Here is a 13,207-nt window from a genome sequence, read left to right as displayed (position 1 = left end):
AGACACTCTCCCTTTCAAGTTACAGAATTGTAAGTAAACTGTACAGCATAGTAGCTGCACATTCACTGGCTACTGGTGAAGTGCAGACCACTTTGCAGGCGGTGCGTTTCCCCTATGTTGTCGTGCCCATTATTTCAAAGAGTCTCTCACGCCTTAATCCTTTACTTCCATCCTGACAGGATGGACTCCGCTCTCTTTGTACAGCTCATCCCAAGTCCCTTCAGTCGCAGAGGTGTGTTGGTCAAAGATTAACGGTTGCCAGCAGGGGTGTGCCTTGCATAGCTGATAAGCAGGTAATGGTCCCTGCCTCTTGAGAGGTGTGTCTCCGGTCCGGAGAGGGCTCTGCCTGTCACAGAGAGCTCGGGTCGGGAGTGCAGTCACCAGCATCCTCGTACTGACAATGGAGCGCGCAGCAGGTCCCTTCCTCGTGCCGCCGCCTCCCCGGAGGTCGGGATCCAAGGAGTCACCAACTTATCCGAGCGCGCAGGAGCTCCTCCCGGCCGCTGTCCAGCCTTCATCTCAGCTCCCGGGGACGGAGGAGTGCCTCACCCCATCAGAGGTCCGGCGGCGATGCAAGGCCGGCTCCTGCTTGGTGCTGTGCGGGCGAGCTGTGTATGATGTGTCCGGCTTCATCAGACGGCACCCGGGAGGGGAACGGCTGCTGCGGGAGAACGCAGGCCAGGATGTAAGCGCACTCCTCCGTGGACCCCCACACCATCACTCCGAGAACGCCCTGCGATGGATGGAGCAGTACAGAGTGGGTACCCTCCTGAGCGAGGAGTCGGACAGCCTCAAGGACCCGAAGCCCCAGGTAATCGATGAGATTGAGGTGCTCGTGATGGGGTCTAGCGAGGTTTGCCTCGTTAAGGGGCTGGGGAGGCGGTAGACAGAGGTAGGGCAAGTGGTCATGGAGTGTGCGTATAGGCTGCGTCGTGGAAATAGAGCTACGGTAACAGACGAAGTGTGTCCAAAGAAAGGACAACAGGTGACGTGTGGGGAGAGGCAGAGGAATAGCCCCCTGGTGAAGAAGATCAAAGTTTAGATTTGGGAACATAAGATCGCGTTAGGTACAGCTTCGCTACACTTACTAGTAGCTGGCATTACTACAGATTCAGAGGAATGGCCTCATGCGGCCACAAAGATGGAATCAAACACCTTTATTAAATCCTGTGTTTTTGATGCTTAAAGACCATTAATGTGCTTGGCCCGGAAACTTACGGCAAACAGACTGATGATGCGGTGTCAGATGGGTTCTGCGTGGCTGCCCCCCCCCCAACCACCCAAAAAAAAAACCTTTCAGACCTGTGCTAGACATGTGACGCTTGGCAGAGGTAATGGCGACCAGAAAAAAAACATTTAAAAGTCAGGAATTTAAGGGGCACTAATTCCAGGGGTACATAAAGTAGGACTTCAAATGGGAAAGCACCACAGGAAGGTCCTAGGGGAGAAAAGGGTTCCAAAGAGGAGGACGAAGAAGGCAGAAACCACAGAACAACTTAAAGGCTATGCCTGCAAACGATGATAAATCATCCCATGGACCCTGAAAGGTTTTAGTAAAGCACCACTGAAGTTTCAGACTAGCCACAGAGAGACCCTTATCTAAACCTTCCAGAAGAAACTGAATCATTGCAGAGGAAGGGGCAGTTACAGGAGACAAAGACTGGGCCCTGCAACCACGCATGAAGGGAACCCCAATGATGCACATAAGCCTTGTTACAGGAACTCTGACTAGAAGACTAGAGGGAATGGGAAACCTGCAAAGAAAGACCCTGCTTCAAAAGGCCGTCCCTCTCAACCTCCAGACCGTGAGACGTAAACATGCCAGAGTCCACAGAGGAAGGAGAGGGACAGACAGAGGGGAAGGCGTCAGAGGAAAACACCACTCTGGCCCCATCCCTAGGAGATGGAGAAGAGGGAACCAAGGTCTCCGAGGCCAAAAAAGAAGGACCACTCCCACCTCCGCCACCTCGCGGAGCAGGCGAGACAGGAACTGCTGCATCACGGAAATTGGGGGAAAGGCGTAAAGAAGACCCAGAGGCCAAGGACTCGTGAGGGCATCGGTCCCCAACGCACCCCGAGTGAGGAACCGGATGAAGAAGAGGGGAAGCTTGGCATTCAAGGGGGTAGCAAAGAGATCCACTGTTGGAACACCCCAGCGACTGCAAATCTGAGAAATCACCAAAGGAGCCATAACAAACTCCAGGGAGGATGGAACACCTGACTCAGAAGATCCGCCTGATGATTCAGCACCCCCTGACTGTAAATGGTCTATAACCCGAGGAGATGGAACTCTGCCCAGGACAGGATGAGGCTGGCAAGGAGATTGAGGGAGGAGGAGGACCTGGTGCCGAAATGGCGATTGATGTAAGGCATCACCACTCGGTTGTCCCTGACCACCACCAAGTGATCCCGAAGGAGGGAGGCAAAGACCTGGAGGGCATTCCAGACCCCCCGTACACCCCTCTAATTGGAAGACATTAAAGCCTCCTCCATGGACCAGAGGCCCTGACCAGAAGAAGATGCAGGAGAAAAAGGGGAGGACTTTCCCTCCTGCAAATTATAAGCATCCAACAGCTGTCGAACCATGTCCTGGAGTTGGGCGTCAGGAACCGGGGGACAGTGACGGCGAATCCCACCATCACGCACCCCTTTAGGTGGCAAGTCAGGAGAAAGCAGCACCCACACAAAGGGAAGAAGAACTCCTAAGGGTGCCCAGGCAGCCCATCACAGCATCCAACAGAAGACGTTTAGGGCCAAAAAAAGAACAGGTAGTTTTGGGGGAGAGGAGGGCCTATATGCTCGTTGTCCTTCTTCCCTTTTATAGAAAGGGAAGAAGTAACTTTCTAGACGTTACGTGAGGAGTGAATGGGCACTTAACTCCATTTGTTCAGAATGGGATGAGGAAGGACGAAGAGGAAATAATGATCATTTACATTACTGTTACGTTAGAATTTCACATTTCTTCAATCTGTATGGTTTCGTAGTGCTTTTATTTCCTGCATGCAGTGCTTAATTTGCACTTGTTATTTCCGGTGCGGTGCCGGTGCTTAGTTTTCTGTCTCAAGCATTTACTGCAAGCAGAAGACACCTGGGAAAGATGGAGCAAGAGGGAAACGAAAAAGCGTCAGAAAGTGTATAAGCAGGAAGCTGCAAGAGTGAGCTCAAAGGGCAGGGCGTGGCTGTAAATGGATTGGAGAGCCCCGAGATGGCTTCAGGTTTAGGCTGCCTCATTATTATGTGCTCGCACTTTTAATTGCAGCAGCCACGTGTTTAAGAGGAGAGCTTTGAGCACCAGCACCAGCACCTTTTTATTTACAAATTAAGCACTGCGCTACTGATACCGGCTACAGGAGCATAACTTGAGTTACTGAAAGGCATGAAGTCTGTAACTTGATCAGGAACATCAACATGTGAGCTGCAATCATTCAGATAGTAAGATTGTCACACCATATTAATAGTGTCTATAGAGCCATCCATTTGGCTCTGAGGCTGAGCAGCGTTCTACATACCCCCCACACTCTCCAGATTCCTTTTCGCACCTTGGAGAACAGGTACACCTGGGACCGTATAGGGGCATAACCCAGGCCCATTCAACCCCTGCATTACAGGGGGCTCCCAACAAGTAAGGGGCACTTTTAAGCTCAAAGCCAATGAATACCTGTGAGATATGGGAGACTCTGGGTCCCCTCTTCAAATTCTGAGGAGGCACCCATCATTTTGCATTAGTCCACTGGGGCCTATTGTGCCTATTGTTCCTAAGGTGGAATCGGTGTTTTGTATTTCCGGAGCCCTTTGGTGTTACAGAAGGAGCAGCCAGGGCTTTAGGTGGGCCAGGACCCTGTGAGTCTCAGACCTGGTTAAAATTAAAAATGGACATTGAAAGGGGTCCCTCTCAGGCCCTATATTCATGTCCGTAACCTTTATGGCAAACACTGATCGATTTCTACAGAAAGGATGAAAAAAGCATTAAGGAAGTCCATGTCACCAATCTACTTATTGTTTATATTTTACATGTTTTCCTAAATCTTGAATTCCAAAAGAGTGTTAGGTATTGCCAAGATGTTGTGTTTCTAGATGTTTTTTCCCTGTTTAATGTTTCTCTTGTATAGTGGTTACTTTGAGCTGAGTCACCTCCATGTGTTTATAACAGGCAGCTCTGGTGTTTAGGCACAAGGCGGTTTGAGTTTCTTATAGTTCCTTTCAATAGATTTAAACAGTGTTCAGAATACATAGTTATCCAATCTTTGGCCGCTCTGAAGAGCACACAGAGTAATGGTCCCATATTCCAGGTACATTTGTGAGGCATGTATGACAACGGTACACAATTATGATTATTGACAAGGAGAAAGTAAAAGAGAATGCAGTGCTTGCAGGTGAGTGGGTGAGTTGTGTGTTTGGGTGGTTTTTGGAAATGGCCCTTTTTGCAAGGTTATCCCAAAACGTTATGCTTCTGCAGTCCTGTTTTTGACCATGTGCTGAATTTTGTTTTTGCTGGCTTTAGGACTCTGGGCACTTTACTACTGCTGACCAATGCTAAAGTTCAAGTATTTCCTGTCTAAATTCGTTTAGCCATGATTGGCATATCTGATTTACTAGTAATTCCCTAGTATAATGCACCCTGCGTGCCCAGGGCCTGTAAATCAAATGTTACTAGTGGGCCTGCAGTGCTGATTGTGCCACTCACATATTAGCCCTGAAAACATGTCTCAGACCTGTCACTACCATGTCTATGTGTGCAGTTTTAAACTGCAATTTGGACCTGGCAAGTGCAACCACTTGTCAAGCCCGAACCTTCCCTTTTATTACCTTTAAGTCACCTTTAAGGTAGGCCCAAGGCAGCCCCATGGGCAGGGTGCAGTGTATTTAAAAGGTAGGACATGTACTGGTGTGTTTTACATGTCCTGATTGTGAAATACTGATGAATTTATTTTTCACTATTTGAACGACTATCTCTCCCATAGAGTAACATGGGAATTGCCTTGAACTATCTTTTAAATGAAATTTCCCAATGGGAGCAGCTAGAGATATGGAGCTTGGGGTCTCTGAACTCAGAATTTAAAAATACATCTTTTAGTGAAGTTGGTTTTGAAATTGTAAGTTCAAAGACACCACTTTTAGGAGATGCTAAAGAATCCAGGGCAACCCAACTTTCTCCCAAGAAACTGGGTAATAAAGTATAAGGGTTCCTCAAGGAATTATTTATATTCAAATCAGTAAAACTATATAATAATGGGCAGTCAAATGCCCCATTAATCAGTCAAAAATACAATGTCAATAAATCAGTCACTAAGCAGTGTTTTAGTTTTATGCAAAATAATTTCATGTGTGTAAAGAAAAAACTCTATATCACATTAATCACACAACCAGCCTGTACAATAAATTCTGACCATCCGCACCTGTGCCCACTACTATACCCATATTCACATCAACTGGGGAATAATAGAAGTGCACGAGGCCAACGAATGAAGAATTCGAGATGAGGATGTTGCAGGAATCAATACCCACAGGGGTTTCGTCAGACACAGAACCATAATGCAAGTGGTAGATGCCTATGTGACCCATAAGCATTTAGAGGTGGTTCCTATTTTAAATTTATCATCATTTGAGCACAGCACTGTAGAAACTGAAGTTTTAAGTATGGGTTTCTCCTTCATTCCTTCGTGTAGAAATGATATATTCACTACCCAAATTGAACTTTGTAAGTTTTTTAGAACTCTAAGATTGAAATACCTGTTTTCCATCACACCCCCTAGTCAGACCTATGAAACTACAGCCCTACATTGTCCATCAACTTTTTACCCTCCGACTAATCTTATGTTCAAGGTACTTTTAACATTTGAAAGTATGGTATTGGCGGAAGTGGAGCAGATATTGAAACATAACAGATATGTAGAGTACAATTTTAATTAAAAACAGAATGATGTCCTGGTTTCATTAGCAAATCGAAAATACATTATAGTAAAACCAGAGGCTAAGAGGGTAGCACTATTGTACAGGATAAAACTGAATATGATGCTGAAGTTTTGAGACAGCTACAACATTACATTATTTTAGACTGCCTAAAGATCTTACTTCATCGATTAGGAATTACATTTTGACACTGACTTCAGGAGGTTTAGACGGCTCATGGTTGAGTCGCAAAGAGTTTTACTCTCTGAAAAGAAAAGATTACACCATACAGGGCTTCTTTACACCCCCAAAAATACACAAAGATGACCAAAAAACCATGGGAAGGCCTATTGTGGCAAGTTTTCAATCAATTTTACAACCTTTAGCTGAATATGTGGATTTCTTCATAAAACCATTTATCCCACACACAAAGTCCTATACTAGAGATAGCCTTTCAGTGATTATACAAATTGAAGGCACAGAATTTGATGCCCAATATGACGTTATTGTGACAATGGTCATTGCGAGTCTGTACACCAGCATCCCACAGGTAGAAGCATTAGAAGTTATTGAAAAGACCTTAGATTTAAGACCAAGACCTTATAATGTACCAACTGGTTTCATCAGGGATTGTGCTAAGATTGCACTGGAACGTAATTATGTTATTTTTAATAGAGAGTTTTATGCGCAAATAAAAGGAGTTGTCATGGGAGCAATTTTCGCCCCAGATATTGCAAACCTTTATGTGGAGGCATTTGAGAAACAAATTATCTACAGTGACACCAATCTCTTTAGCGATAACGTGAGAAAACAGCTAAGATATATAGATGATGTCCTGTTCATTTGGCATGGATCTGCTATACAACTTTTGGAATTTCATAAATTGCTCAATAATCTGAATAATCATCTACTGTTTACAATGAAGAATAACAGCTATACAATCAATTTTCTGTACCTGAAAATTATTGATGATGATGGTTTGTATACCAAGCCAACAGCAAGGAATACTCTCCTTAAATATACAAGCCATCACCCAAGAATTTGAGGGACAACCTTCCATTCAGGCGGTTCTTACTCATCGAAGACAAATGCACCAGGAAGAAGGAATATTTTGTAGAGGCCAGGGCCTTGCTTTTGAAGCTGGTACACCGAGGCTACCTATTCCACCTGGTTAAGTGATCATTAAAAAGGGCATAGTACAATACTGTGATGCTTTGCTTCAAGTTACGGGATGACAGGCTCAGACAAGAATAACGTGTAACAACTTATAGGACTGAATTACTTGTTGGACAAGCCCAAACACACTGGGTGAGACCCCTTTTTGCATTTAAAAGAGGTAAAAGTCTAAGGGACCGTTTGGTTCAAGCATGCAATGACCCTGAACGCGTCTCATTACATCAATTATGGGGTCTGGGACCTGTGACTGGACATTACCCTTTTGTATGGCATGTAAGACTACGACTGTGGTGAAAACATCTATGATCAATGAAATAAGTTGGACTCTAAAACATCATTCCAATTGTGTGTCTGAGAATGTAATGTATCGCATTGAATGTCCTTGTACCATGTTTTACATTGGAAAAACCACTCAGGAAGTAGGAAAACAAATCATGCAACATCAGTCACATATTTGTTTTAAAGTAATAGGTGCTCCTCTGGTTGATCATTATTTGACAAAGTTACATGCACCTAATTCCATGAAATGGTTTGTGTTTGAAGTAGTGAAATGTTCCAAACGCAGACTTGATGTGGATCACCTGCCTACAATACAAGAGAATGGGTAGATTTGGATGGTGCATACAGTTAAGAAGGGGCTTAATCAACAAGTGGAATGGCAGATTCTGGCCACATTATAGATTTCCTCCCCTCAGGGTTTGGTGATTGTATTGTCATGGGCCAGTAGACCATATGTTTTCAGTCCTCCTATTGACTTCAAGTAATGTTGGAGACTGGTGTTTCAGTCATTCCAGTTTAGCAAATTTTGATATGCTTTTTAAACATTACACTTCTATTCTGTTGGAATATTGGGTATGATAGGGAATCGTTGTGGCCCTTACAGTATGATTCTAATTAAAGAATAGAGAGTGATTTGGTTCTATGTTGGATATATAGCCATTGGGTGGGTAGATTGTTCAATCAGAGTCTTATCAGTGTTTACTGTTGCAAGGTAGCCTCTCCCTTCTTATAAATGTTAGATGTGACATCTTAAAGGTGTGACTCCCTAGGCAAAGCGTTACGTTTAATTTTGTGGCAAGACATTGCCTAGTTTACTGTAGTCATTCATGATTATGGGGTTGAGTAACTATGTGGGGAGGCTAAGCCTGGGTTTTTGAGATGCTGATGTAGCAGACCCCTGTATTACTGATGCACTTTCTACCCTTCAAAGTTGGCCCACCCCCCATATTTACCACACCTGACCTGGATCAGGCATGTCACCTTTGGCGTTGCAATAGTTTTAAGTTAGGAGCCTGAGCCCGTTAGACAAGACGCTGTGGACTTCTTCGATTTATTTGAGACATTGGAGAATAAGTAAGTACAGGGTTTTATTTCTTTCTGGTCCAAGTAGATGAAGTGGTCTTTCGGTTTACCGATTTATTAACTTGCCATTATTTGTTGACTAGGTTGATTGACCATGTACTGAGATGTTCTAGAACCTGCTTTCAGGTAAGATTCCTTCCTTTTGATGGATGTAAATTCCAGGACGAATCATATAAGTTGAGACACATAGCACTTTTGTTTATCTTCCCCCGCTACAGACTGTTAGCCTATTTTATATGAGGAGTTGTGTCTCACTCTTTATGGCCTTCTCACTTGATACTGGGCTGTTTTTCTGGCCGCCGAGGAATACCAAAAGTGGGTGTTTTTCAGGCATGAGTTTCCTATGGCACAGGTTTATTGGTAAAGTGTGTTTGTGTGCTAGTATGTCGGGCACTTGGGAGCACTTATATTATTTGTACCCTGGTGTTGTTTGGTAGTCGTTTGCACTGGTTTGTGGGCAGGCAATGCACATACATTTGGCAAATTGTGTGTATATAATTTTAATAGTGGTTTTATTATGTGGTTTGTACCAGCTTTTGCAGGCTTGACTCACTTTTCAAGATTGAGTCCTGAGGATGGTCTTATGGACTTTTTTGGCCGATTGAGCCCGAAACGTCAACAATATTTCCTCTCTGACATAATTCTTTGCATTGGCAACTTCAGTCCTTGAAAGACTGCAATTATAAAGATAAAACTACATGGAAATTTGAGAGTTATACTGTTATGCTCAGGAGGATGTGCACTTCTGTTAATCCCCAGTTGATGTGAATATGGGGATTGCAGGGGGCGCAGGTGCAGATAGTCAGAATTAATTGTATAGGCTGGTTGTGTGATTAATGTGATATTGGGTTGTTTCTGGACATACATAAAAGTAATTATTTTGCATGAAACAAATAAGCTGGCCATTGACTGATTTACTGACATTGTAATGTTGACTGTTTATTTGAGCATTTGACTGCACATTATATATTTGTACTGATATGAATACTTTTAGAAAGTGGGCATTTTCTTGCTTCACCATTCTGTGCCTCTGCCTGTTTTTGGAATTCACTTCTGGGTCAGGATTACAGTTGGGCTGTTTGTGACTCTAGACAGTCACACAAAGCTGAGATGGGCTCTGCATATGCTGATGGGTCTTCCTGAGCTAGAATGGGGGGAGGAGCTGACGCACCTGAATAGGGCTGTGCCTGTCATTACACAAATCATTCTTCAACCCCCTGGGGCGTGTCTGCGGCCAGGGCAGGAAAGGGAGGTTATTGTGGGTTCCAATAAATTTTGTTTGAAGTTTGTCTACTTGAAAGGCAGAAATGGGTATGAGTACTGGACCTCTGACCCCACAAAGCTAGAACACTTATGCACTGAGGACATTCTGACAGAAAGAAGAGCTGGATGCCGGAAGAGGGACTGCCATTCTGCCCGTTGCTTTGTTGTGCTGGCCTGCTGCTTGCTGCTTCTGTCCTGGGAGTGAAAGGATTGGACTTTGCTTTCTTGCTTTCTACATCCTGTTTTAAAAGTTTCTCCAAGGGCTTGAACTGAGCTTGCCTCCTGTTAAGAAGTCTCGGAGACATCAAAGACTTCCTCTGCCAGTGCCTGGGCTCTTCTGCTGAGAGTCCTGACTTGCCAAGCAGTGCCAACCCCCGTCCCCGGGTCCTTGGAAGTGTAAGCTGGTGACCTGAAGAAGAAAATCCATGCACCGTGGCAGAACAATTGACGCAGCGCCTGTCCCGCTGCTGAAGAATCAACACAGCACCTGTCTCGCTGCTGCAGAACTAACACTGCTCCTGTTTCCCTGCGTCTCCATCAACACAGAGCATCTGGATTTTCCACGCATTGCCCCTGGGGTGTCAATTTCTCATTGACCCCGCACTGCAGTAAGGAATCGAGGCTGCATGTCCGGAAATTAACACATTGTCTTTCCTGTGAGAAAAGAATTGACGCATCGCCTCTTCTGAGAGGTAAGAATTGATGCATCACCTCCCCATGTGCAGGAAGGAACCAATGCATTGCTTTGCTTTTCAGTGCCTCGCCTCCCCTGCAGCCCGCAACCTTTGATTTTTTATGGTTTAAGACTTATCTAAACCTTTAAAAAGTGATATCTTTATTTGTGTTTGTTGGATTTTTGTATTGTTGGTCTTGTTTTACTCAGATAAATATTGGCTTTTTTTCTAAACTAGTGTGAAGTACTTTTGTGGTGTTTTCACTTCGTTACTGTGTTCATGCGGAAATATTTTACACATTGCCTCTGAGATAAGCCTGACTGTTCGTGCCAAGCTACCAAGGAGGTGAGCAGGGGTTATCTTAGCTGCGTGACTCACTCTGACCAGAGTGAGGTCCCTACATGAACAAGGTGCAAACCACGGCCAACTAGGGACCCCACTTCTAATAGTAGTGGTGAAGTGAAAGATATGCAAGGAAATGCATTCATGTCAGAGGAGGCTGAAGATAAAAGAGACGAGGTTTTAGATATGCAGATGGAGGAGATGTAGAGCCAAAAAGGGTGTACTTGTCTAACACAGTGAGCATAAAATTAGTGATTGAGACACTCTGAGGACTACTACATCTTCTACAAGCCTCAGTAATGTTTAATTTACAGTCTTACAGCTTCAGACGTGATAATATTAATAATTTACAACAAAATTATTGTTGTTACTTATTCATCTCAAACAGCTAACAACCATTGACAAAGCCAATAATCCTGGCTGGTTTTACATATATGTCAGTTGCTGTGTTCTATATACGTATGCCATGATAAAAAGTTCAGGGAGGAACCAAAATATCAGTTGGGGCACCTTATGGGTATCACAGAAATGTAGATTCTGTGTTTAACCACACTCTTAACTTCATAGGCCATGACACTTTTAGAGTCCCCCCACACACTTTCTTCATTCCACTTAAAGCTATTGTGGCAGTAGATGCTTGCACAGTTTTTTCTATAATTCGGATTGCACCAGTGCAATATGCCCATAAGCATTATTCTGGCAGGTGTGTTCTCATTTATATGGGGCATCACCTCATGCAGTGCATGCCATGTTACAGACGTGGGTGCAAAGGTTAAGAAGCTGCCAAGAGATGCACTCACTGTGTGTCCTAGGAGGTGGCAACAGGGATCCCAAGGACTCACAAACCACCCGCCTGCAGGTGTGCATAGTCACAAAAAAGAGTGGGTCCTGCTCCTTCTTTAAAAGTGATGACAGGTGGCTTCAAATACCCAGTCCAATTTTCATTTCTGTGCTGTTCGTAGGGAGGGGCCAAGTTCACTCCTAGTCTGTGTGCAGTGCATTTGCTTTAATTGGGCACACTGTCTCAGTCTGGCCTTAGTCAAAGGTGCCCATTAGGAGAACTTGGGACAGCACAACTTCTCTGTAATATTGCCCCAGAGTTGTTGTCCAAAGTTCGTTGAGTGGCGTTCTGTCTGTGCAACATTACAGGGCTCATTGTAAGGGTGTGTGAGGTATTTGTGCAGTAGCAGGCAAAACATATAAGGGGACTAGGTCTGGTGGTAGAAATTTGCTGTAGAATCGATGAACTAGGCAAACACAACACAGGGATGCAGAGTTGTGTCAACTGGTAACATTCGAGGCAGTCTATCTCAGTAATGGCTGACGGCTGAAAACATGAGACAAGGCTTCTTCTGAAGACTTGGAGATAGAAAAGGAAGAGATAGAGAGGAGCTGGTGTCATAGGAGAGGATGGGCATAAACACTATTATGCACATAGCTTAATTTCTACAGTGTTTATTTATGAATCCATGGATGGAATAATATGGTTTGTGGCAAGTAGATCTTCTTGTGTTTGTGTGAAGGTCACAATGGGTTTCATTTCATCACTTGTTGTTTATAGGGGAAAACAATGTTGTCCTCTGGTGTTTGGCAACGGTCCAGATTTCTGCCATTATCCAAATCCTCAAATTTCTTACACCTTGCTTCAACACTTGAACCCTTTTCCAATTTTGCTACTACTATGTCAGACTGTGGCCCCTTCGTGCTGGCAAGGATTCTATGACTAATATAGTGAATGATAGTGACCGGAGTCAGCATTTTGTTGGTCACCTTGTTGGTCACTTTTCCAGTGTGAGCTATGCAAGTAGCTCACTTCTCCAAGATTTCAACCACAGACTAACTCACATACTGGACACCATGCACTTGTGGCTTGATGAAAAAAAGGAGAAAATAGCACCCCATTGGTATTTTCACCAACTAAACACACAAAGGCAAACACAGAGATCAGTGGACTGAAATGGAAGAAGTACCTAAAGACATGCCAACAAAAACTATGTAAAGCTAAGTTCACCTTCTTCAATAATGGCTGGTATCTCATCCCACCTCTTTGTTGAGCATCTCAGCCAAATTCTCCAGAAACACCATATTCTCCTTCCACCAACCACAGATGATACACATATTTACTTGATATGTGATTGCCCCAATAAATTCCTGACCCTAACCAAATGCACATCAGAAATAGAAACTTGGATGAAAAATATTAAACTAAAGCTGATCTCACAGAAAATCAAGATCCGTGTCCTTTAATATAAAATAGCTGCTAACTAATAACTGATTGGATTGCTGAACATCTGAGCAAGTTGATCATTAAAACAAAATATATCTTCTGTAGAGCTTCTATGTGTCATTCTAGGCATAAAACTAAGCCTGAAAACCCTACATAAAGGCATCTGCAAAGTCTGCCAACTACCATCTCAGAATCATACGAATATCAGGCACGTCCTGCCCAGATCTGATCTGAAGACCTTAGTTCAAGACTTGGTCATATCTGGAATGGAATA

General features: G+C 43.9%; 1 protein-coding gene across 1 annotated transcript in view; it reads left to right on the top strand.

The window, feature by feature from the left end:
- The first annotated feature begins 362 nt into the window (after positions 1-362).
- The window catches only part of FA2H (fatty acid 2-hydroxylase), a 604,197-nt gene continuing 591,352 nt past the window's right edge, over positions 363-13,207 (top strand). Inside the window, exon 1 of the mRNA XM_069217631.1 lies at positions 363-811. Coding sequence (XP_069073732.1) covers positions 401-811 — 411 coding nt within the window. The 5' untranslated portion in view covers positions 363-400. The remainder of the gene's footprint in view (positions 812-13,207) is intronic.

The sequence above is a fragment of the Pleurodeles waltl genome, chromosome 12 (assembly GCF_031143425.1).
Source record: "Pleurodeles waltl isolate 20211129_DDA chromosome 12, aPleWal1.hap1.20221129, whole genome shotgun sequence".
Lineage (NCBI taxonomy): Eukaryota > Metazoa > Chordata > Amphibia > Caudata > Salamandridae > Pleurodeles > Pleurodeles waltl.
This window is presented reverse-complemented; position numbering and strand designations above follow the sequence as displayed.